The sequence below is a fragment of the Podarcis cretensis genome (genome assembly GCF_951804945.1).
Source record: "Podarcis cretensis genome assembly, chromosome: 6".
NCBI lineage: Eukaryota > Metazoa > Chordata > Lepidosauria > Squamata > Lacertidae > Podarcis > Podarcis cretensis.
Window position 1 is genome coordinate 18,871,648 of NC_137175.1, and position 26,200 is coordinate 18,897,847.

General features: G+C 45.2%; 1 protein-coding gene across 6 annotated transcripts in view; it reads left to right on the plus strand.

Moving 5' to 3' along the window:
- NFATC2 (nuclear factor of activated T cells 2) overlaps positions 1–26,200 on the plus strand; it is a gene marked incomplete at its 3' end in the record, with an annotated part of 140,292 nt that overhangs the window by 6,541 nt on the left and 107,551 nt on the right. The window contains exons 1-3 of one of the 6 annotated variants that reach the window (XM_079979064.1): positions 11,251–11,726; positions 22,958–23,993; positions 25,908–26,076. In XM_079979064.1, the coding sequence (XP_079835190.1) occupies positions 11,594–11,726; positions 22,958–23,993; positions 25,908–26,076 (1,338 nt within the window). In that variant the 5' untranslated portion in view covers positions 11,251–11,593. Of the gene's footprint in view, positions 1–11,250; positions 11,727–12,105; positions 12,176–22,957; positions 23,994–25,907; positions 26,077–26,200 lie in introns of those variants that run through there. The other 5 variants (XM_079979066.1, XM_079979065.1, XM_079979069.1 and 2 more) reach the window with 5 other exon arrangements.

The following is a 26,200-nucleotide window of genomic DNA, read 5'->3' on the forward strand; positions in this document are numbered from 1 at the left end:
ACTTTTTAAAGTTCCCTTAGCAGCAAGGAAGGATTAGCAGGGGCGCTAAAGAAGGCAGCTAGGACAGTGTTGGGCTTCTTACTGAATCTGTGGGCCACACAAGCTTTTAGGTATTTATTACTTACTAGTTCGGGCTCCCTTTAACAAAAACATGCAGCCTACTGCACAGAAATTAAATAGGATAAATAAATAAAACAAAAAAAAATTGAAATGCAACACAGTGGAGAATAAGAAGTGGGCTAAAACGGATTTAACTTGGTGAAACAAATTTAAAGGCCTGGGAAAATATAAAAGGGGTTTGGCTCACACTAATAACAAATCAGTGACATACTTGTGTAATTCTGAGACACAGCTGAATTAGACTCTGTGAAATTGGATAATGGTTGAATGCTGGGTTTTCTTAATTAGTTATTACATGAATACCCCACATTTCTTTCAAGGAGCTCACAGCAGTGTGTGTGGTTCTTCTCCTTCCAATTTGATCCTCACAACAACCCTGTGAGCTTGCAGATAGTAACTGGCCCAAAGGCACCCAGTACTCTATTGCACCATAGGGACGCAGGTGGAGCTGTGGGTTAAAGCCTCAGCGCCTAGGGCTTGCCGATCGAAAGGTCGGCGGTTCGAATCCCTGCGGCGGGGTGCGCTCCCGCTGCTCGGTCCCAGCGCCTGCCAACCTAGCAGTTCGAAAGCACCTCCGGGTGCAAGTAGATAAATAGGGACCGCTTACCAGCGGGAAGGTAAACGGCGTTTCCGTGTGCGGCTCTGGCTCTGGCTCTGGCCAGAGCAGCGATGTCACGCTGGCCACGTGACCCGGAAGTGTCTCCGGACAGCGCTGGCCCCTGGCCTCTTAAGTGAGATGGGCGCACCGTACGGGCAGGGGTACCTTTACCTTTACCTTTTACTCTATTGCACCAGACTGGGAGCAGAAGTGATAAATCCACATTTGTCGTCTGCATTTTTACAATTTAACGAATTGATTTGTGAATTCTGGTTAAGTCGTATGAGTTGTGCCAATGTGAGTGTGTCTGTGGCTGATTCATGCATTCCTTGCGTTGTGTGATTTTATGCATGTTTGCTCAGAAGTAAATGCCACAGTTTTTTAGTAGACTTCCAGAGCAACCTAACCCACTCGCCCCTTATGCCGGTCTGGGGTGGGGTGGGATGGGGTTTGGATTGATCTGAGGTGTCTCATCTTATTGGCTCTGCTGGCTGAACTGGCTTCCCACGTCACTCCATGGGTGTGGAACCTCCCCCTTCCCACACCAAGCATGCAGGCAGGCAAGCAGAAGACCCACTGGCAATATTCCCACCAGTGGAAAGCCCCCAAACAGAGTTCTAAGGGCAAGGAGAGGGCCTATCGAGGCTTGGTCATTGCAGCAGCCTGGAGCTGGTGCAGGGATTAGGTCCAATCATCCTGCCTGCACTTCTGCTGCTGTTGCTGCTGCCCTGAGAAACCAGGAGATGGAGCGGATTTAGGAGTACAGTACTGCCTAACTCCCAAATAAGTGTGCATAGGATTGCAGCCCAGGTTCCCCAAGAGTAACTTGTAATTTCCCCCTCGCTAGAGATGAACAGCTGAGTTGGTCAAACTCAAATGGTGACTGGGAAAATAAGAGGATGTTTTTATACGTATAGTTTTTTTTAAATCCAAAAGGGATATCCTTGTTAGTTCATCACAACAGAAATAACAAAGAAAGCATCTGAGAAAGTGGGCTCTGGGACACAGACGCTTATGCCACTATCGATGCCAGGCCACTCTAAGGGTATTTTGTGCCCTGGGTGAACTCTTGAGTGACCATCTCCCTCTTCAGTCTGGAACAATTGTTATGTTCATTCCAAAACAATTAGGCTGGGTCTCATTAGCTGCCTTGCCCACAACCCCTTGAACATGGGAATGGAGTAAAGTGAGAAGGGGAGGACACACACACACACACACACACACACACACACACACACACACACCTGGTCTGCCACTTCAGACTTTGTCCTGTTTCTCTTTCCCACAGAAGTAAAAAAAGGTAAAGGTAAAGGACCCCTGGACAGTTAAGTCCAGTCAAAGGGGACTATGGGGTTGCAGCCCTCAGCTCACTTTACAGGCCGAGGGAGCCAGTGTTTATCCACAGACAGCTTTCTGGGTCATGTGGCCAGCAGGACTAAACTGCTACTGGTGCAGCAGAGCACCGTGACAGAAACCAGAACGCACAGAAATGCCGTTTACCTTCCCGCTGCAGCGGTACCTATTTATCTACTTGCACTGGCATGCTTTCAAACTGCTAGGTTGGCAGAAGCTGAGACCGAGCAATGGGAGCTCACCCCGTCATGGTGATTCAAACCACTGACCTTCTGATTGGGAAGCCCTAGAGGCTCAGTGGTTTAGACCACAGCACCACCCAGTATTTGGGATGGAGTCAGTGCAAGGTGCTGCTACTTGGTCCTGTGTGACTGCATTGGGTAGTGTGTTTGTATTGTTGGTTGTCAATGAAAGGCTGGTTATCCACATGCAGGGGGCACTGCGAGACAGATGCTGAGTCTGTCCCTAGTGGCGGACCTTGGTGTCTCAGTTTTCAGTGGCTCCCTGTGCAATGCCAAAATCCGGTGCTGCCCTGCCTCTCACCTTCCATTGGAGTAATAGTGGCAGTGGATGCAGACTGGCAACAGCTCAGGGTGCAGTGCATTCAACTCTCCCATCCCACCACAATGAAGTGAAGAGAAGAGCTGGAGCTGGTCCTGGTTCAGGCAAGCCAGCATGAGGGATGGTCTCCCTCCCTATGGGGTGACTCACAACCCCCCCTCAAAGAAACTGCTTGGCTGGCCAGGCTGAGACCATCAGCTGCGGTCACCTAAACAGACAAAAGCAAGTCTTGCTGAGTTCCAGAGGCTTCGCAGTGCAATCACTCCAGTGAGCTGTCCCTGTTTCACATCAACAGTAAAAAGGCAGGATTTCTCCCCTCCACTTAGCCCTCTGGGAGGCTGTAGCCCTAAGTATCCTTTATCTGGAAAGGACCATTGCCATGGGAATAATGGAGTTATTTATGAATAGACAAGCGCAAGTCTGTCATGTGTCTCTCATAAGAGTCAATGGTGCCAGACTTTCTCCACTGAAGGGAAAGCAAAGAAAGGGGTGCAAGATTTATTAGGAAATCTGCTTCCCACCCATCACAGTTCTGAGCCTTGACAACGGGAGGTCTGTTGCTGTTAGCAGAGAAGTTTCTCAAGTTCTCCAAGTGGCTTGCCCTCGAGAGATTTCGGACCACAACTCCTATCAGCCCTAGGGATCCCCACCCATTGCCTCTGCTCTTTGGTGCTGATGGAAGCTGTAGCCCCACAGCATTTTGGGATGGCGCCATCTTGGGGAACACTGAACACCTCTTCCTCAGCACCAGCCTCAGCCTCTTTGGCTCTGACAAGATCTCTGAAGCTGGAGCTGCTATTCTTCCTGCCTTTCAAATTTTGCCACCCAATTATTATTTTTTGCCACCCAAGGTAACCACCTAGTTCACCTAGTGGTTGAACTGGCTCTGTTGTTGTTGTTTAGTTGTGTCCAACTCTTTGTGACCCCATGGGCCAGAGCACGCCAGGCACTCCTGTCTTCCACTGCCTCCCGCAGTTTGGTCAAACTCATGCTGGTAGCTTCGAGAACACTGTCCAATCATCTTGTCCTCTGTCATACCCTTCTCCTTGTGCCCTCCATCTTTCCCAACATCAGGGTCTTTTCCAGGGAGTCTTCTCTTCTCATGAGGTGGCCAAAGTATTGGAGCCTCAGCTTCACAATCTGACCTTCCAGTGAGCACTCAGGGCTGATTTCCTTCAGAATGGATAGGTTTGATCTTCTTGCAGTCCATGGGACTCTCAAGAGTCTCCTCCAGCACCATAATTCAAAAGCATCAATTCTTTGGCGATCAGCCTTCTTTATGGTCCAGCTCTCACTTCCATACATCACTACTGGAAAAACCATAACTTTAACTATACGGACCTTTGTTGGCAAGGTGAACTGGCTCTAGTCACCATAAATAGATAAGGGAGAAATCTAACCCCCAGGCCAGCACCAAGGAGATTTGCATTGCTCTGCTAGTCTTTAATGTGTCACAACACTGCCTTTTTTCTTTCTTTCAAAGATACCCAAAGGAGGCCTACACTTAAAGAGAATGATAAATAAATGCACATCAATAAAGCATTACAGTTCATGTCAGTGGGGCTTACATCCATGAGGGTGAATTGTCCTAAAAATGCCTAATGTTGGATATCTCAAGCTGCAATTCGTTGGCAAAGTCTTAGCAAAAAAATCACATTCGAGAGACAAACGGAGTTGAGCAAACTTTCTTGCTCAACTAAAATAATTTCGTCACTCGCCTCTTTGGAGAACTGGCTTGGGATAATAATATCTTCGGAAGTCTTTCCCACTATTTGGCTTAATATATACTTTTTATTATGATATGTACATTCCATTGGTTTTCAAGGCTGCCTTCAGCATTTTTAATGGGAACATGGAGATTATGAGTAATTTTTCCATTGGCTTTTCTTACCCAAACCACACTGTGCCTTAGATTGGGAGAAATATCTGTGACTCAGACCGACCCCCAAATTGATTTTTTTTTTTAAAAAAAGATGGACTTGAAATAAGATGCTTTTGCTATATGTCTATGTTTTTTCAATGTGTGTGTTTTGCTTTCACCAGTATATAATTATAATGGGCTTCCCTCTTGGCTGGAAACCGTGATGTGCCATTAACTGATTGTACGCATATTCTCTCCAAACTCTTAGTTATGCCAGGGTTCTGTATCAGCGGAAACTGCATTATAGGAGCCAACAATAAAATAGGTGAGGGGCCTGCCCCCCCCCCCAGTTAATGGGCATTATCATTCAAATGATGTTCGTGCACCGTGTTATGTGATTGATTTTTCAGGGTGGAGCTTACCTGCCACTCCCGGCTCAATATTTTATTCAAGTTGGCACCCCTGCACTGCAAGGTATATTCTTCCAAATCCAAGACCATCCGAGGCCTCATTCAGGGCCAGGTATCCTTTGGCCCTCTGTCCCTGGCTATTGACCATGCTGGCTGGGTTGAGTCCAACATCATCTCAAGGGCTGCAGTCCCTGGCATAATTCATACAGGATAAGAGTGGCACGGTTGCAGCCTGAAAATGGTGCCACAGTGATGTCATGCCTCATGGGAAGTTGTCGTCTGGTTGTCTGGTTGTTTGGCCATCTCTGTCAGGCCAATGTTATCCTACCTGCTTTCCATTTTCAGACAGAAATCAGTCTGGTGGATGTTGCAACCTATAAAGAAAGGTAATATCAGAGATTGGCATTATCAGGCCCCTGCCAAGGCTCACCCAAGCCACAATAAGGTAAAGGGACCCCTGACCATTAGGTCCAGTTGTGGCCGACTCTGGGGTTGCGGCACTCATCTCACTTTATTGGCCAAGGGAGCCAGCATACAGCTTCCAGGTTATGTGGCCAGCATGATTAAGCCACTTCTGGCGAACCAGAGCAGCACACGGAAACGCCGTTTACCTTCCTACTGGAGCGGTACCTATTTATCTACTTGCACTTTGACGTGCTTTCAAACTGCTAGGTGGGCAGGAGCTGGAACTGAGCAACGGGAGCTCACCCCGTCACGGGGATTCGAACCGCCGATCTCCTGATTGGCAAGTCCTAGGCTCTGTGGTTTAACCCACAGCACCACCTGCGTCCCCACAATAGGCTTGCTGCTAATCTCTGGAGCCAACTTTTGCAGTTTCTCCTCTTCCTTGTTGCTGCAGGTTCACCTGCCATCTCTAAGTGGCCAAGCAGTGAGGAGAGCAACAGATGGCTCAGGAAGCTTTGCATGCCTGGTCTCCTCCCTCTGGAAAATGGTGGATGTCGGCCACTCAGGGAGGGGGGCACTCAGCACCACTTGTCCAATGGCCCTTAAAACCTGGAACTGGCACTGAAAAACCAGCTCCTAAAATCTGATTAATGAGAACTGTGCGGTTGGATGGGGTCAGAGGGCCATTAAGTTCAACCCGCACTGCTCCAGGGTACTATTTTCCACACAGCATACCTCATATAAAGTTAACCCAGACCACCATGCAGAGAGCAGGTAATTCTGAGTGACTCAAGCAAGTGAGCCAAACCACAAAGGAAGTGTCACGGAGTCACTAGCCAATAGGCGTCAACTTAATTGTAATCCTTCGTATGGCAGTCAGCCTCAATTAATGGATTGCATTTTAGTATGATGAAATCAACTCAGCCATTTTGTGCATTGAGTATTTAGTTTGTTTCTCTTGTGTGATGGGAGGTAATAATAATAATAATAATAAATATTTGCCAGACTTGATAAAAAACTACAACTCACCACTAGAGGGCACATTCAAACAAAATATTCAAAATTATTGTATCACATGATTATCAGTTCAAAATGTGATAATTAGATATATGATTATGAGTGTGCAAACATGATTTTTATTAATTTACCTCCTAAGGAGCTATTATTGGGGTGTAACTATTCAGTGAATAGAAACTGGAGTCTTTTTCTTCATTGGTGATGGAAATATTGATGGAGCGCTAAGTATTATATTGAAAATAAGTATTCTGAACATAAACAATTATTTATTATTATTTCTTCGTTATATCGCAGCCTTCTTTGAAGGAATTCATATCAGTTTATATAACTCTCACCCACCTTGTGAGACACGTTAGGCTGAGTGATGGACGCTGGTTCAAGGTCACTCACATCTTCATGACTGGGTAGTGATTTGATCCAGCATCTTCCCATTCCTGGGCTGTGTAGACACTATGCCTTTAAAGCACATTCAGAGCACAATCTTTCTCTCAAAGAACTCTGGGCAAGGTAGTTCTCCTCTCACAGAATTATATTTCCCAGCATTGCTTAACAAACTACAGTGCCCAGAATTCTTTGAAGGAAAGAAGGTGCTTTGAATGAGCTTCAACGGTTTAGTGTGTGCACAGTCATGCTCTGACACTGACCTCTTCACCATGCTGGGTCTCAAGCAAATGTTTACATGCTTCATAACCAATCCTCTATCCTTAGTGTGTAATAGTGGAAGAAAACCAGCACTAATTTTGACCCACTGGCTTTGCAAACATCAAAGAGTGTCTTGATGAACTTGAAAGACAATTATTGCTTAGTAATCAAAATGTTATCCTTGTACTTCAGTATTGTCTCATCTCCTAAGGGATTCTTTTGATACTCATGCATGACATAGTGCTAAAAAGAGCCATTGTGAGTGTTTAAAGTTGTGTGCATGGTTAATTCTGCATGAAATGAAGGAACTGCCTTTTAAAATATTTGAATATTTAACCTGATCATATCAGGCCATTGTGGGTGTTTAAAGTTGTGTGCATGGTTAATTCTGCATGAAATGAAGGAACTGCCTTTTAAAATATTTGAATATTTAACCTGATCATATCAGCGGGCCCATCTTTCTCCATCATAAAAGTGTACCTATATTACCTATCTTCAATTATCATTTCTGTAGGGAATCTTAGCACCTGAGATCATATTCTAGCTTGGGGCTACATCCTAGGAAGTGTTGGGTGTGGTTTTGCTAAGTAGACAACCACATTCAAAAAAAAATTATATGCATGAAAATCAGTATGATTCATCATTATAAAGATACGGGAATGTTTAAGAGCTAGTTTAAGTGCCTCTTGTGAAAAAGCCAGCAAACATGACTTAAGTCTAGTCTGTTTGCTATCAGCATCTTCTTCCTCAATTCACATTACCCTTTACAGAGCAAAAATAAGGACAGGCCAGGCCCATGAACCCAAAGGCCTTACAATCTGAATATTGGCAGTGGGTCAGAGGGCAGCAATAGAGAGCAGTAACAAACAGGAGGAAAAGGAACAAGGGCTGGCTGAGGATTATAGTGTTAGACAGGCATGCCTGTTTTGCTGCTGTGGTACATGCTTGGCTCTAAGACATCTAGGGTTCCTCCATGCTCTAAGATATCTAGGGTTCCTCTTGGTGGAACCATAGACATGCATCTAACCATCCACACATGCATATGTTTTAAGACTGCTGTGAAAATGAATATGAAAACCAAGTACAGTGGTACCTTGGGTTACATACGCTTCAGGTTACATGCACTTCAGGTTATAGACTCTGCTAACCCAGAAAAAGTATCTCGGGTTAAGAACTTTGCTTCAGGATGAGAACAGGAAATTGTGCTCCAGCAGCACGGCAGCAGCAGGAGGCCCCATTAGCGAAAGTGGTGCTTCAGGTTAAGAACAGTTTCAGGTTAAGAACGGACCTCCGGAATGAATTAAGTACTTAACCCGAGGTACCACTGTAAGCTCAGAAATCCTACCGCTAAAGTTTCATAGCTGCAGTCAAAACATGATTGTGTATGGAAGTACAGTAAGTGTGAAAGCACTATAAATGTTGGCTCGTTCTGTTGCTGTACTTTGTTCCATTTCATTTTTACGATGCTGATTATGGGAGGCCATCCACAAATGTCATACAAATTATAGAGGGCTAGATTATTGCTGACTGAAAGCCCTGGGATTTAAAAACACTTAAAACACTTAAAGATACTTAAGTGTGTGAATTGTCACTGTAAGATGGGCAGCCTTGTCATATTGTCCTTCAAGAGAGCTGATGACAAATTGTGGCCTAGGCTGGTTCCTGCCCCCCGCCCCCCATTTTCTGTTTCAGTGTTTGTTGCGATAGTCAAATAAAATTCTGGAAGGAACCATTTCCCTCAAATCAATTCAAAGGCTTTTAAGAGGGACGCGGGTGGCGCTGTGGGTTAAACCACAGAGCCTAGGACTTGCCGATCAGAAGGTCAGGGTCCGAATCCCTGCAACGGGGTGAGCTCCCATTGCTCGGTCCCTGCTCCTGCCAACCTAGCAGTCTGAAAGCACGTCAAAGTGCAGGTAGATAAATAGGTACCGCTCCTGCGGGAAGGTAAATGGCGTTTCCGTGCGCTGCTCTGGTTCGCCAGAAGCGGCTTAGTCATGCTGACCACATGACCTGGAAGCTGTACACCGGCTCCCTTGGCCAATAAAGCGAGATGAGCCCTTCAACCCCTGAGTCGGTCACGACTGGACCTAGTGGTCAGGGGCCCTAAGGCTTTTAAGAAAATGTAGCAGCTTTCTCCAGTCTCTTTTATACCAATATCAAGTCCTCTCTTGGTTCTCTGGTGCCTTCTGGTCATTTCCTCTCCTCTGGTCAACTGGACTGTACAAGCCACTCTAGGATTTGGTGAGAGTACACGTGAAACAACTGAAATGGCATGCCATTTGTCTACGATCATAGAATTGTAGAATTGGAAGGGACTCTGAGGAATTCTTTCCTGAGGATAATTTTATTGTTGTTGTTATTGTTATTAGCCCCCTTTTTTCCAGAAAAAACCCTCAAAGTGACCTAGAAAAAAAGTTATAAACAAGTGTAAAATCAGGGGGGAAACCAACCCAAACCACACCAGTTTTTGCTGTTAAAACCTAAGATACTTGAGGTATTGGGGTCCTCAGCTGCACAAGTCTTTACAGGTCAAAACCAGCACTTTGAATTGGGCCCAGATGCCAAGCCTTAGATCACGCACAGCAGCTCACCATGTCTTCCCAGCATCCTTTGTAATGTTGCAAGGGATCCTGGGAGCACACGTGGAATCACTCATTCTGCCTTTCTAGTACTTCTGCACCTAATTTCACATAGAGATAGGCATGTGTAAGCCACACTGAGCTTAATTTACTCATAAAGGCAGTTTATAAAGAGTTTAAATAAATAAATGCATGAATATGCATGCTCTCATCTCCTATGTTTGTGTAAAGACATGGGGTGGAGTTTGAAGGCCGTTCCATAATGGTTGATATTTGATTTTTTGACAATTTGAGGATATGATTTGTTTGTGTTGACACAACACACTGTCACACTAAGGCCAACTTTTTAAAATACAGCCTCACATCCCTTGAAAATCAATTCCCACGGCTACACGTCTCCTTCCCATGTTTACCAGTTGTCCCCACTACCAGCACATACAAAGAAATTAAGGAAAAAATACAGCCACACGCTAAACACGGCTCTTGTGCTATTTAGCAGCTGCATGGCAGGAACCAACCTCTGTCAGCGCACCTCCACACAAGGAAAAACTTCACCTGATGGATTTCTGCATCTCCAGAGGGGAAGGTGGGTAGCAATTCGTCAGACACAGGTGTTCAAATGAAAATGAAAAGACAGGGCTCCTGCAGCTTTAATAGTTGTGTAGAAGGTGGGATTTTGCCCAGTCTTGGCCCTGCAAAAGTGCTTGAGCCCTGCCTTCTGTGTCTAAACACCCTATGCTAGCCTTAATATTGCACACCACCAACAGTTGCATGCTCCCCACATCTTTAAACTATGTTTCAGAGCACAAGTCAAAGTGTTGGTGCTGACCTTTAAAGCCCCAAACGGCTCTGTATACCAGAAGGAGCATCTCCACCCCCATTGTTCAGCCTGGACCCAAGGGTCTTCTGGCGGTTCCCTCCTTGCAAGAAGTGAGGTTACAGGGAATCAGGCAGAGGGCCTTTTTGGTGGTGGACCAACCCTTTGGAACATGCTCACATCAGATGTCAAGGAAATAAGTGGCATACAACCTTCAGAAGACATCTGAATGTATAGGGAAGTTTTTAATGTTTCATGTTTTGCTATATAAGTTGGAAGCCACCCAGAGTGGCTGGGGCAACCAAGTCATATGGGCGGGGTACAAATAAAAAACAACAAAAACGATTAACGCAACCTTTCCCCCTCTGATTCAGTTCTCCATCCCCACCCCCATTTCTCAGACCATCCTTCTCCAACCTGCTGCCCTGAAGATGTTTTGGACTACAGTGGCACATCGGGTTAAGTACTTAATTCGTTCCGGAGGTCCGTTCTTAACCTGAAGCACCATTTTGGCTAATGGGGCCTCCTGCTGCTGCCGCGCCGCCCGAGCACGATTTCTGTTCTCATCCTGAAGCAAAGTTCTTAACCTGAAGCACTATTTCTGGGTTAGCGGAGTCTGTAACCTGAAGCGTCTGTAACCCGAGGTACCACTGTACAACTGCCATCGCGCCCCAGCCAGCGTGGCCTTGCCTGATGGCTGGCTGGGGCTGCCCGCGGGACTTGCGCTGCCGAGCATCCCCAGGGCACCCGGTTGGGGACAGGTGCCTGCGCTCCTCCTCCCGCCGCCGCCGCCCCCTCGCCGGCTGGAGGCCGGTCCCGCCTCCCGGGCGCAGGTGGCCGCTGCCAGCAGGAAGTCCCTACTGTGCATCTCGCCGCCTTTGCGCTCTCGGGGTGCAGCGGCCGCGGCGCGCCAGGGGCCAGGAGCCGAGCTAGGGCGGGCCGGAGGTGGCTTCCCCGTTCGCCTTGCGAGCGCATCTTCGCTCCCACGAGACCCGGGGCAGGAAGCTCGAAACTTGCTCCGGAGAGAGTCAGGCGGGCTGAGCGGGGGGGGGGGGAATCCCAGACGCGTAAAGAGAACCTCGGACTCCACTGAGAAAGGGCTTTGCATTTGGGGAAGGGAGGCGTGGGATTTTTCATTTCATTTTATTGTAGAGGGGAAAGCGAGAGTTTCCTTTCCCGCTTTCCTTTGGCCCCCTTTTCCCAAGAAAGAGGCCACCGACAGATCTCCTGATGGCTTCCGGTCCAAAAAGTTCCGAGCCGAACTCCCAGCCCGGAGACCCCGCTCCGAATCCCAGCATCAGCCCTCAGGAAGAGCTGGACTTCTCCATTTTATTTGATTATGACTACACGAACCCTATAGCAGGTTTGTGGCTTCTCGCCTCTTTACTTTTTCATTTCATTAAGCCCTCCTCCCCGCAAAAGACCTTGCTGCGGCTGCAATGGATGCTACCTTGGTGAATTCATGGCCCAAAGGGGCAGGGATAGCGCTACCTGCTATCATGGGCGGGTGCCTGGAATAAAACAATGTTTTTTTGGCACTTGGTCAGGGAACTGTCTGTATCTGTGAGAGAGGAAAGCTGTACTGCGCCGCACAGGAAAGAGTTGTTTTCTCCAGTTAGCACTAAAGAGGGCGACAGGGAAGCGTTAGGATGTTGGCTAGAGTTGGATGGGAATCACTTGTGGCAATGGAAGTTTTACCTTTCTGCCACCAGCCTTCTTCTGTGGCTACATTTTTCTTCATCTCTCCAAAGGGATGAATGATCAGAAGTTCTAATTGCGCAGGTTCTTATAAGGATGAGCAACGCGTTAGGGGTGTGTGCGTGTGGCAGAAGTTTTAAGTAACTAAGAAAATAAACAATAAAATATACTGTCACAGCACTGCAGCAGATTAGAGGGCTGTTCTCTGCCCAAGTATTTAACTGTATTGATATATAATGTGATTGTCTTTCAGCTTGTGGATATCATAGTTTAATGGCACCTGTTAGTTGTAATGTAGTTATTAGGACTGTGACAATATACAGTACAGACCCATAGTGAGCGATGCTGATTAGTCTGTAGAAATGGCAACAGTGCATACATTATTATTAGACAATGGCTTCCGTTGTTGTTGTTGTTTTAAATTTAGCTTGCTTTATGGTGTGGATTGAGTAGCTAAATGACAGGACTGTACTGCTTTGTACAAAAGCACATGCAATTTAACATGTTATGTGTGTAAGAAAATGCCATGGATACTCAGATAACGTCTGTGCTAGGGCTATTTATTTATGTTTTTCGTGGTTCTTATTTTTTATCTCTAAGCTGCCTTGAGTCCCATCAGGGAATAAAGCAGGGTATAAATAAATAAATAAATAAATATAGAACAACAACAATAATCATACACATTCTCCAAACAATTGGATGTCAGAAAATGCCCACATCTTTCCCACGTTTTGTGTCATCCAAGGTAAATATTGCCCACACACTTTTGAATCCACTGAGAGCTGTATTCTGCCTCCAGTGTGAAAGCATGCTAAACATGCATGGCCCATGTGTTTCCTTCCTTCACAGTACATCTATGTTTGAAAAAATGTCATATGTGAAATAGTACTGCGGGTACTTTTAAAGAATGTTAGAATCCAGTATCTGGCATGGAACTTGCCTGCTGATTCAGGGTGGTCACCAGTAAACCCATGGTCGACATAGTGGTCACCAGTGACTCCACATGTCACCACTTCATGCTGATACCCTGAAGTTTTATTAAGCTTTCTTGAGCCAGGACTGTGTATGTTCTGCACCATATTTTGTTAACAAGACTGGAACTTGATAGTCCGATCCGAACACATGAAAAAGACAACATGTTGCACTATGGGCAACATCCAGTTATTTCCACCTGTTTGCAAAATGGAAATCTGCTTGCACAATGGGACTTCCAGATTCTTTTCTTCAGCCCTCATGCACCCCCCCCCCAAATCTGCTCCACAAGGTCCACCAATCCTTTGGAGCATCTTTTGGGGGTGCATGGGGGAGGAGGAAAAGGAGCAGCCCCTTTACACAAGTGGTCATTTTTTCATTCTGCGTTGGGTCTCATCTGTATTATAGCAACCTGAAATGATAACATTATTTCCCATCATTGAGTAGTCACTTTTCTTTCAAGGATCAGACTGCATGAATAGGTATTACACTGCAATCTGAAAAAAGTCCCATGGAGTTCAGTGTGGAGTACTTCCAGGAAAATGGGTATAGGATTGCAGCCTTAATGACATTTTTCCCTGAAACAGTGCAGCTCCACCTTACAGTGGAGTCTATGCTGCTTAGTGCTGCTGATCCAACTTGCCACAGGTGAATTTGTGACCCAGTCCTACCAACTGGTACCCTAACCAATCTTGCCTTCCAAACAATGGGGATGGGGAAGAGTGCCCATCTAGGAACATTGGAAGCTGCCTTGTACCATGTCAGACCTTTGGTCCACCTAGCTCTGTATGGTCTACACTGACTGGCAGCGGCCCTCCAGGATTTCAGGCAGGAGTCTCTCCCAACCCTATTGAGATGCTGGGGACTGAACTTGGGACATCTGCTTACAAGGCAGACATACTGAGCTATCACCCTTCCCCAAAAGAGGTGTGTGTGTTCATAAAGGAGGACTTTTATGACTTGGGCCCTAAGACCTTGAGCCTGAAATATAGCACCTCAATTGTGATTCAAATACAGACCACCAAACTCAGACAAGCAAGAACATGTAAGGAGATATTCTTTACTGTAGCCCCATTATCCTTTCCATAAACAATTAAATTAAAACTTGAACTTCCTCCAAGCCAATGTCTGGATCTGATATTTGGTGTGGCTTTCTGTGATTTCATTATTATTTCTCCACTTACCTTAGAATGGAACATGATATTACAACATTCGATGGCCTGCTTGAATGTATAGCTTGAATGTATGCTTGTAGCAGAAGTTGAGGACATCCTATGCCGATCTTCATTGGATCCCAGCTTGTGGCTCAGTCAGTAGAGCATGAGACTCCTAATCTCAGGGTTGTGGGTTTGAGCCCCACATTGGGCAAAGGATTCCTGCAATTCAGGGTCTCTTCCTACAATTCTATGATTCTATGACACAGCCAGTGGGAGATCTGGATTTATCACTGTAACAAGTGCAGTTCAACATAGCTTTGACTGTATCTTTTGAGTACGTAGTGACATCGATAGGATAAGTGACTTTTAATATTTTCTTTTGTATGGAAACAGGAGGTAGCACAGCTGAATGTGCTTTACAGTAATTTAAAATACAATAAGTAGCATTGGGATTTCAATCTAAGACTGTTAAAGGTGCATTGTGGCTTTTGAACACGCTGCTTTAGTGAGTGTAGTGAAGGGTGCCTTTTGAATGAGTGAAGGCAATGAACATGGCTAAGAATACTCTAAAATCATGTACTCTTACAGTGCCAAAACCGTGACTGAGAATATCTTTTCCAGTGCAATAAAAGCAACTGTAGCTGCTAATTTACATTTTCAGTGATGGGCCAAGAGAAATTAGCACATTTAATATTTTTTTTTGCAGAAGCCTGTGAAGCTTGTGTGTGTAAATTCATTTTATGTTTGTTGTAAGAAAAAGTAAAAACAAAAACAAAACAAAACACAACTGTGACTTTTTTAAAAGCAAAAGCAAAACCAAGGTCAAAGTCTGAAACGCACTTATTAGGGAGCCTGAAACTTTGTACTGGGTAAATCAGCGCAGGATTCTGTTGCAAATCCCTTCTACCTTGCTAGCTTTATACAGTACATCTGAGATATTTTTAATGTGTTGTAGTGAATTTTAGTTGAACTGGAAATGTGTGTGTGTGTGTGTGTGTGTGTGTGTGTGCATCTTTAATAGCACAGTGCTTGCGTAATGTACCAGGTATGGTGGTTTGTTTTTTATTTACTATGGGTTCTCATTTTGTATATGTTATGAACCACCCTGTAATCTTCAGGTGAAGGGTGATGTACTAATCAATCAATCAATCAATCAATCAATCAATCAATCAAATAGGTAAGAGACTGAGCTATGAGCTGAAAAGTCCCCTGTTCAAATCTCACCTCAACCACAAATCCACTGTCCTCCAGGACTAAGTCAGGCTTTAATCTTAGGAGCATTTACTTAGGAGTAAACCCTACTGACCTCAATGGAACTTACTTCTGAGAAAACATGCTTAGGGTTGGAATTACTGAGTCAAGCACACTAAGCCCTTAGAATAAGTGCAAAGCAAAGAGTAGTTGGTGGGTAGGTCTGTTATTTGAACACACAGGAGTTTTAAAAGCACAAATCGGTCATTTCTCCCACATGCACACAATGCATTTGTTCATGGTGATTCACACCTTTGCACTGCAGTGTCCTTGCATACATCCAACATACGGCACTTCAATCACACCCACACCTGTGGTATTGGGGCCAATGTGCTGGAGTTTGACCAGGGAGGCTTGGATTCAAATCCCTGCTTTAGTCACAATAAGCTGTATGAGTGACCAGCTTAACCTGCATTAAGGGGTTGTTCTGAGGATAAAATGGAGTGGGGACCATTTGTGTCACTCCCAAAGTTTCTTGGAGGAAGGAATTAACAGTTACACACCATTCTAATATTGCAATGATTGTGTGCAACTTCTTGCCCACACTTGATGTTGAGAAGAATATGCCATTGTAGAGAGTAGGAAGAGCCCTCCAGAGACAGTTTTACTTGTACTGAATGCCTGGATACCAGGATAATTATTAATTTTGTATATTTTCAAGATGGAAATGATTAGTGTAAGGGAGATCACAACGAAACTTTTAATCTGGATGACATTTCTTGTCTTTCAAAAGACACCATTATGAGTCTGTAAGTAATCCTTTGTACATCAGTGATCTTTAATGTACTAAGATTAAAGCATGTTTACAAAGAGATGGAAATTAAAAGAAGAAGAAGAAGAAGAAGAAGCTTCAGTCCACATGTCTAAGTGTGCCTGGCAGTTCTGGAAGTTGACTGTTTCCTAACTGATGTTAGTTGCATCTGAACTGAAGCTGCTTACTTGCAGTTTTGGGATGTTCGCCAGAAACGTAACCATAGCAGAGGGTCATGAGCTCAGACCTTTTCTTCTTCCTCTGAAAGTTCTCATACTGCATCCAAATGGTATTTTCCAACTTGGATGGAGTGGAATCATTTAAGCCTCTTTGAATGCAACTTAAGGTTGGTTCACATGCGTGTGTTCGTCTGTTGAAGCCTGCAACAGCAGCAAATGACTTGCATGTGTGAATGGGTCTCTGCATATCAGACACTACAGACAGAACGGTCATGTTGTCTGAAGTCACCTTGAATTCACTGCTTCTCGGTAGAGTCAGTTCTCACATTCAGCAGCTGGCCAGGAACTTGAGACATCCAGTGATATATGCAGGGATGGGGAAAGCCCTAAGAAAAGACAATTTAGCCTGCAACTCCCACCTTGTCTTGAGGCCAGGGAATAAACGTATTAAATTGCATCCCATTTGGTTGGACCAGTGTTTCCCAAACTTGGGTCTCCAGCTGTTTTCAGAGTACAATTCCCATCATCCATGACCACTGGCCTTGCTCACTAGGGATTATAGGAGTTGTCCAAAAACGGCTGGAGTCCCAAGTTTGGGAAACACTGGGTTAGAGTGCAAAGTTGGTTGTGTGAGAGAAATTCCTTGTCCCTCACCCTTCCCATTTCATCCCTTTGTAGCCCCCTCAGAAGACTGTCCTGAGGGTTGGGAGACTCCCAAAAAGTACTGTGATAAGGATTTGGGGGTGGGTGGGTAGAATTGGGCAGAGGCAGATTGTAGCCTTATCCCTCCCCCACTACTGCACTCCACATTCCAGGTCTTTCCTTAGAGCCCTCCAATCCTTTCAAAAGTCTTTTGGGAGGGCACAGGAATCTGCATTGGGAGGAATTGGTGGGGAATCCCATTTGCACGTATGCTTTAGTGAACACTGCATGGGATGCGGGTGGCGCTGTGGGTTAAACCACAGAGCCTAGGACTTGCCGATCAGAAGGTCGGCGGTTCGAATCCCCGCAATTTGGTGAGCTTCCATTGCTCGGTCCCTGCTCCTGCCAACCTAGCAGTTCAAAAGCACGTCAAAGTGCAAGTAGATAAATAGGTACCGGTGGGAAGGTAAACGGCGTTTCCGTGCGCTGCTCTGGTTCGCCAGAAGCGGCTTAGTCATGCTGGCCACATGACCTGGAAGTTGTACGCCAGCTCCCTTGGCCAATAAAGCAAGATGAGCACTGCAACCCCAGAGTCAGTCATGACTGGACCTAATGGTCAGGGGTCCCTTAATCTTTTACAAGCTCCTGTACAGATATTCTCATGTGATTATGACAGGCATAGGATATCCCAAGACACACACCCAAGCTGCAGTGCCATAAAGTAGTTAAGGGAGCACTTATCTCCTACCTGTGCTTTCTATGGGAGGATTTCTTTGGATGTTCAGGATCATTCAGGACTACTACATGCTGGGAACAAGCAGCAGGCTATAAATCGCATCCTGTTCGTGAGCACGCAAAGGCATCTGGCGGACTACTGTTGGGAAGATCAGCCTTCCCCAACCTGATATCTTCCAGATGTTTTGTATTACAGCTCCCATCATCCTTTTCTGTTGGCTGTGCTCTCTAGGGCTGATGGGAATGGTTGTCCAACAATGTTCAGAGGTGCCATATTGGAGAAGGGTGGACTAGATGAACCTATGACATAGTTCAGTAGGACAATCCTTATGTTCCTATGACCTTTACTTTGAGGAAAGTTCAGACCTCTGGTCTAGAATGCTCAGGCTGGTGAGTCGTAAGAACGGGATTTTTTAAGATGGGGCTGTAGTTTCTCTAAGCCTAGTTCTCACTTGGCAGTGGACTGTACCATTTCAGGTGAAGGCTGTCATAACCGAATGGTCCTCTGTGGCAATAAATAAATAATTCCACATAAGGTAACCAGCGTGTCAGGGAGAAAACTAATGCATCTTCTCCACATCTAGTTCTATGCAGGGTATTTTGTATAAATGAACAGCCAGCAATTCAAGCCCTCACTTGCCACCTGAAGTGGTAGGGCCCAGCCATCGTGTGGCCCAAGTGATAAGGTTTATCTCCACTGATAATTTTTGTTCCTCTCATAAGAAACTATTCTCCACAACAGCTGATCAGTGCTAGCCATCTCATGCAACCAACTGTCCACAACGTTTTATTAGTGCTGGCCATTTCATGCAGCCAACTGTGGCAACATGATAAGAGATGGAATAGCATGATAGCAAAAAGCATTGAGCTGGAAGTCTGCACACCAAACCTCACAGCTGCCACAAACTCAATTAGGCAGGTCTCCAAGCCTGACCCCCTCACCTCCATATGCAACATGTGGAATAATGCTGATCTGCCTTGCAGTGCTGTTGTAAGGATTACCTTGAAACTGTACATGAGGGATGTTGAATACTTGAAATAGATGATGATAACTGCAGCTTCTTTCCTTATTAGTCTTAAAAAGTTTCTGTTAGAGTTTCTGTTGTCTGGTGCTTATGATTACACTTCCCAGGATGCCCTGGGTGGGGAAAGCAGAGGGGGGAAAGAAGGATAGAGAAGTTGGTAGGGTCCCCAGAAATGTAATAATGATATATACTAAGTTTGGCAATCCAGCCCTAGTGTTTTGACGTTGATGTGACAAAGCTACCAAAACTAATTCATAATCTAGATCTCTTAAGAAATGCCACACCCTTAATTCAAACTTAGACCTTTCCCTCAGTAATCAGACTCGCCCAACAGTTTGTGCAATCCCACCCCCTCTTTTTTTTCAGAGTCTGAGGGTAGGGGGCTATTCTTGCTTGTAAATTGTAATTCTTCAGAATGGGCATGTGATAATCACTAGCCTATAGAATGGATGCAGGCGACGTCTTGTATCAAACAACCTTGTCAGAATAAACGACAAGGCAGAATGATGCCTGCTGGGCACTTTCTGTCTTCCCATGGTTTGCTGTCTGTTCTAGGATGTGAAGATCAGGACAGATCGTTCAAAAGGCAAAATCAGGAGCTGGGCGGCAGAAGGCTGGGTTTGCTAGATGTTAATTTCAAGTAGCATTTTGAAGATGTGGACACCTAGCTAGTTCTAGCTGAGATCTAGCTTGTGATTGGTAGCAGTGGTTATTGCAGGGAAGTGTCGCTTTCTGCTGAAATTGCATTTTGTGGGGGGGGGGGGGTTTAAAAAAAGAAAATTACAGATAAGAGTAAGCATTTGTTCAATCAAACAAGAGCATCTAAGACTTCTTGGTTTATGTCCTTGGTTTTCTTCACGCTCCTCCCTCCAGATAGACAAAATGTGTGACATGAGGTTCTACTTTAAAGTAATAAATGCAGTGGAAATGCTAAGGCCTAAACAGAATGTTTTATTCAACAAAATTAAGGGCAGTGAGGGAATACAAATGCTGCAGGCACTTGTGGGTAAAGTGAGAATACTGTACTATTTTCACACATTTCTCAAAATGCTGCTTCCTCCCATCCCCACCCCCTAACGTCAATTTGGGTAATTGATTGCAAGTTAAACTATTAATTTTAAGAAAAGCAGAGTGCACTTAAGTAGGCACTCTAATTTTAGAGTCTAAAATGAAGAGTGCTGGATTGTTTTAACTGTAGTATAACGCCAACAGCTACTGTATGTCTTCTTTTAGTTGCCTTTGTTCCCAGGAGTGCTATCTTTAGTTTGTGATTACAGCTAGATTATGGATTACAGAGATCCCATCATGGGAGTGGTTGTGTCTCCAATTTCGTACTAAATTGTTTCATGCTAACTGGCAGAGGTGCTCTTAGCAGAATCTGCAGTTGCCATGTAACTTGGAGGAAAAGCCTTCTAGAAAACCACCTTCTGCCTTGAATTAGGTTGGGCTGCTGGCTGGTTATGTAGTGCTTTCCAGAAATGCATTTAAAAATACAACAGCAGTAGCTCCTACAGAGCCAAGTCAGGTTGGCATGACCAACAGCTGAGTGTTTGCTAATTACGTGCCCAAGTCTTGGTGGCAATGAAGTATGGACTGGCTAATTAAATTGAAACCACATCAGGGGATTTAATCTTAAGGACAGGAACTGCTGTGTTCTAATCAGCCTCCTTTTCTTCCCACTCCACAGCAGATTAACAAAGCTGAGCTTGTACCATCATAGCTGTTCCCATGGCTGCAGACTATGATGTCACAAACAGATGCATTATGGCCATAACAACTTGTACAACGATTTCATAATTTATTCTACACTTGTGTTGTTTGGAGAGGTGATGTACCTCCAATACAGATCTAAGAGCAGCGGCAAGAAGGCAAGCTGACGCCCTTCCTCCAAGTCAGAACTGGAGCTGGGTAGATGAGTTTTGCCAGGGAGTTTGTTGTATCACTGCCAATACCATATTCTACTTTCAGCATGTCAAAAGGAGGCATTCATGGCTGGTCTGCAATCAACTGGAGAAGCCACTTCATGCAAAATTTCATTTGGGTTATAACCATTTACTGTAGCAATTTGAACAATTTCCTTCTGGGTAGCGTAAAATAAAAATTGGATGTGATGTTTCACTCTAAGAGATGTTCCATCCCCAGGCTGTTTTAAATGTCGCAGTTACTTTTCCTGTACAAAAGGACTCACTCCTGTTTAGGAAAATGAATAAAAGCTGTGTGCAGATAGTCACACAGTAGGTGCCCCTTGATGCGAGTGGCCGATAGATGGTAAAGCATGAACGGCTAAGCCATGGCCCTCCGGATTTTGTTGAACTCCTTCTCTCTTCAGCCCCAACCAGCAGGGCCAATGGCCGGGGATGCTGGAACCTGTAGTCCAATGATATATAGGGACTGAAGTAAATCTGGCAAACAAACAAACAACAAAACCCTCCAGTGTAAACAGAATCATGATTTGCATTAAATACATTTATTTGAAGTTAGTCAGTGCAAAATGAATTGGTTTCTACCCCTTTGTTTGGCCTACCCAAATTTGTGTTCCCTAGAATTCAAAGGGGGTATTAAAAATGCTTTTTTAGAACTTTATTGTCGTCTTTCTCAGTATTATCCTTGTCCACATGAAGGAGAATTTTCCTGTCAAATTGAGGAAGGCAATAAGATTTTTAACTTAGATGAGATCTGAACACTTCCAAGAATGCACTTTTATATTGTCAATGTCTGCCTAGATAAAACTTTCACCTCTTATCTATTGGAATAAAATAAAGCTGTGTCCGAGATTAAATATGGAACTGTGTAATACTTGTTCTCATTAATTCTCTCCAGCCTTGGGGGTGGGGTGGAGGGGCTAGAATGTATCTGCCAAGATTGTGTTGAGTGGAACATTTCTGAGTCTGTAAAATATTTGAAGTAAAATATGAGACTAGGGGAAAAGAGGCATATTTTGTCAATTCCTAAAGGGGTGCTCCACACACCTCACAAAATAAATCAGAGGAGGAGGGTTCCCTCTGCCCCCCATTTCTTGTTGGAAACATTTACAGCATATGATCTTTAGAAAGTAAAACCATGGATTTTGCAGATTTTCAATTCGAAAGCCTACCATTCCCATTTTAAAGAATAAACATAACTGCAAACATGACTGCATGCATGAAACATACCTGTGATAGATAGACAGGAAATTAGCTACCATGTCCCATAGTTCAAGGTAGTAGAGTAATAGGGTACAGGTCTGTGTTCCAGGGCTGGGAAACCAGCTGTTTTTGGAATCCCAACTCCTACCAGTCCAACAGTGAGTTGCAGTCCAGAAGCTCCTGGAGGGCAACCAGTTCGCCATCTTTGATTTACATAGTGCTTCATTTAGTGCGATCGCTCACCAGGGTTCAGTTCTACCACCTGTTTTGAATATCAGAATTAAGGTTTGGATAACAATCAGTGATCCTAAAAGTACTGTTGCATACAAGTAGATACACACATCATTCTGTCACTGTGTTTTTACAGGCAGGCTATAAAATAACCTGCTTCTGTTTCAGCTACACTGCAGTTTTCAGCATTTGTGTGTGTGTGTGTTTTTAAAAAGTTCTGCATATTTAAAAGCTAGCAAGTTCTTGGAAATATCGGAAAACACAATTTTAAAATCTGCAGCTCAATTCATCTAGGCAGACTGAGGGCCCAAGGCTTCTATGCATTTCATATTGGATTCATAATACAAAACAAAATGAGTTATATGCCCATGTCCTAGATAAGGCAACACCGGAAGGCATTTTTAAAACTTACGTTGGCACCTAAATGTGCTAACACAAATATATGGCAGTTATAAAGCAGGGGTGTTCTGGATCTGGCCGCTATATGGGAATGCTACAGGTTTAACAGACTGGGCTAGTAGGGCCTCATTCTGAGAATTATCCAAGTGGTACTGGGAGTCAGGTGTGTGGGCTTAGTTGCCCTGGTTTGACTCTGCTGGTGCCTTACAGGGACTGGGTGGTCGCAGGATGGTGCCGCTGCTGCTTCTATCTGAGAATGACCAACTTTGAAGCAGCTGGTTGCAGCCTTCCATGTGCGATCGATATAAATATGCAATATCTTTACAACCTTTTCCTAACACACTGTTGCTAATGCCTTCTTGTTAACCCGTGATTGCTCAGCTTCTGCCATGGTATGTCTAGTCTTAAAAGCCACCCTTCTTTTTCCAGAAGAACCGACTCCTTCACATAAAATCATCAGCCCACCCTCTGGAGTTACTTACCCTCATGATGATGTCTCGGATTATGGCCTCAAGCCATACACCCCCTTCGCTTTGTCTAGCCTTTCGGCAGATCACATGGGCAGATACGGACAGCCAGATAGCCTAGGGTCAAAATGCTACTTGGACCCGGGCAAGGCTGCCGGTCCCCCTACTTTGAGCCCTAGGATTGAGATAACACCATCTTATGAACTGATTCACTCGGGGGGTCCCTTCAGCAGCAGAGACAGAGATCTATTGGTAGAGCATCAGTCCAACTCAGCTACTGCTAGCCCAAGGTTTACCCTGCCTGTCCCTGGCTTTGAGAGCTACCGAGAACCGCTGTGCCTGAGCCCTCCTAGCAGCGGCTCCTCTGCAAGCTTCATTTCAGAGACAAATTTCTCTCCTTATACCTCACCATGCGTTTCACCAAATAATGGCCCTAGTGATGACCTTTGTCCACAGTTTCAAAACACCCATGCTCATTATTCCCCTAGAACCTCGCCAATAATGTCCCCACAAGCAACCATCGTGGAGGATACCTGCTTGGGGCCACGTTCAACATCTCCACGTCCCAACTCAAGGTCGTCATCGCCAGGAGCAAAGCGGAAGTACCCTTGCCCCGAGCTCTACGGGAGTCAGCAACCTTGCACTTCTCCACGGCAATCGAGAACCCCCTCTCCACAAGCCTCTCCCCAGGTCCCCTTGAGAGAAGACGGCTCTTCCATCACCTACACCCAGTTATCCACCTCTTCTAGCCTCATGGATGCAATGAGCAACCTCACCACCGATCCCTCTTGCGGAGTCCCCACAAAAATATGGAGAACCAGCCCGGAACCTTCGCCGATGTCTTCCCACAAGGCCAGCATGCCGTGTCACGTGCTTCAGCCTATTGAATACATTGGGCCTTGCGAGCAGGATGATCGGAGAAACCCACCACCTGAGTCTATCTTATTAGTGCCGCCATCTTGGCCAAAGCAGCTGATGCCTGCAATACCTATCTGCAGGTAAGCTTGCATGTCTTGTGGTTGCTCTTTCTAACAGGTCTGATAGAATGTGTTCCTGATAGCCCAAACCTCCACTATGCGTGTGTGTGGGATGGTCTGCCTTTGCCTACTTTCTAAACAAGAACTACCACCGTGATATGCAAGGAAATTTTTTAAATAAAAGGCTCTTGCAATACAGGACCTGTTGTTTGGGTTGCCAGCCAGTTATTATGTTATGGATGCATCCAGAAAAATGCATTCTGATATGTAGCCAGTCATTGGGAGATGTCATGTGCACCAAAACATGGGATGATATCCAGCTAAATCACTCCGGGAGTAGACCCATTGAAATCATTGGTCCATCTAGCTCCATACAGACTGAAATCTCCAAATCAGGAGACATGCCTAGTTTCATTTGTGGATGCTGAAGACTGAACCAGGGATCTTCTGTATGCAAAGCAGATGCTTAGCTATTCCCAAGTAGGAATACAATGGTACCTCTGGTTGCGAACGGGATCCATTCTGGAGGCCTGTTTGCAACATGAAAAGAGCGCAACCTGAAGCACCGTATTTGCGCAGGTGCGTGGTGTGATTTGGTGCTTGTGCGCATGCGCGAAGCACAAGTAAGCGCTTCTGTGCATGCGCAAGCGGCAAAACCCGGAAGTAACTCTTTCCAGTACTTCCGGGTTGCCACGGGACGTAACCTGAAAGAACGTAACATGAAGCAAACGTAACATGAGGTATGACTGTACTTGATGCACCAATCATCTAACTTGGTATAAGGCAGTTCCTATCTCTCTAAACTGACAATAAGTGTACAGTTTGTACACAAAAAGGGATGCGGGTGGCGCTGTGGGTTAAACCACAGAGCCTAGGACTTGCCAATCAGAAGGTCGGTGGTTCGAATCCCCACGACGGGGTGAGCTCCCGTTGCTCGGTCCCTGCTCCTGCCAACCTAGCAGTTTGAAAGCACATCAAAGTACAAGTAGATAAATAGGTACCACTCCGGCGGGAGGTTAAATGGCGTTTCCGTGTGCTGCTCTGGTTTGCCAGAAGCAGCTTAGTCATGCTGGCCACATGACCCGGAAGCTGTACGCCGGCTCCTTCGGCCAATAAAGCGAGATGAACACCGCAACCCCAGATTCGGTCATGACTGGACCTAATGGTCAGGGATCCCTTTTACCTTTGTACACATTAGATTTTTTTGCTGCTCTTGTTTGTCTCTGTGCATGTACAAGCCCACCTCCAAAAAGTAGAAATAATTTGCTAGATGTAAATTTTTACCAGGGACCTGTTTCAAAGGGTGGAGATATTAGCAAACATATGATTTTAATGAGATACTAAGAATGTGGGGACAGAGCACTTAGGCAGACATAAGAGAGGAGTTCGTAACTCTTTCTGTACCCACTAATTCTCCCTTTCAAGTGTTTCCCCCAGCTAGCATTCTCTGAGCTGGACTTAATTGTTTTCAGAGGAAAAAAATCGTTTACGCATGTCCAGCGGAAGCATTTGTGAGGAGCAAGGCTAAAGCATCTCTGCTTGCCCACTAATTTCTCCATTCAGTGTTGTCTCTTCCCCCTCCCTGCATTAGTGCAGTCAAACATAAAAAAGGACTTGCTGGATCAGATCAAAAGCCTATTTACTTCATCTAGCATGCTGTTTTCCACAGCAGCCAACCAGATGCCCCCAGGAACCCATAACACAGGGCATGAAGTCAACAGTCCTTTTCCTACTGCCTCAAAATCTGGAGGCTCCATAAAGTAATTGTGATCCATAGTCATTGACAGACCCTCTGCTAATTCTCTGAGGGAGGGCAAACCCCTCCATTTTTCTTAATGGAGGCTGTGCACCCTGACCTCTTTTGAAAAAAAGAGAAAAGCCAACCTGCGTTCCATAATGACGTTCTCCAACTTATTGTCCCTCTTCTCTGCCCAGCATTCCTGTGCACTCCCTCCCACCACTTGAATGGCCCCTCTCCAGTCATTCTGGCTCTTACGAGCTGCGGATTGAAGTGCAGCCCAAACCCCACCACCGTGCCCACTATGAGACGGAAGGGAGCCGAGGGGCAGTCAAAGCGCCAACAGGGGGGCACCCCGTGGTCCAGGTAAGATATTTTTCTTGGAGAAGATGAACTGTGACGGCTTCTTGATAGCTCTCTGCCTCTTGGCAACCTGCCATAGCACCACATTGTTTGAGAAAACAAGGCTAGTGCAACATAATTATAAAAG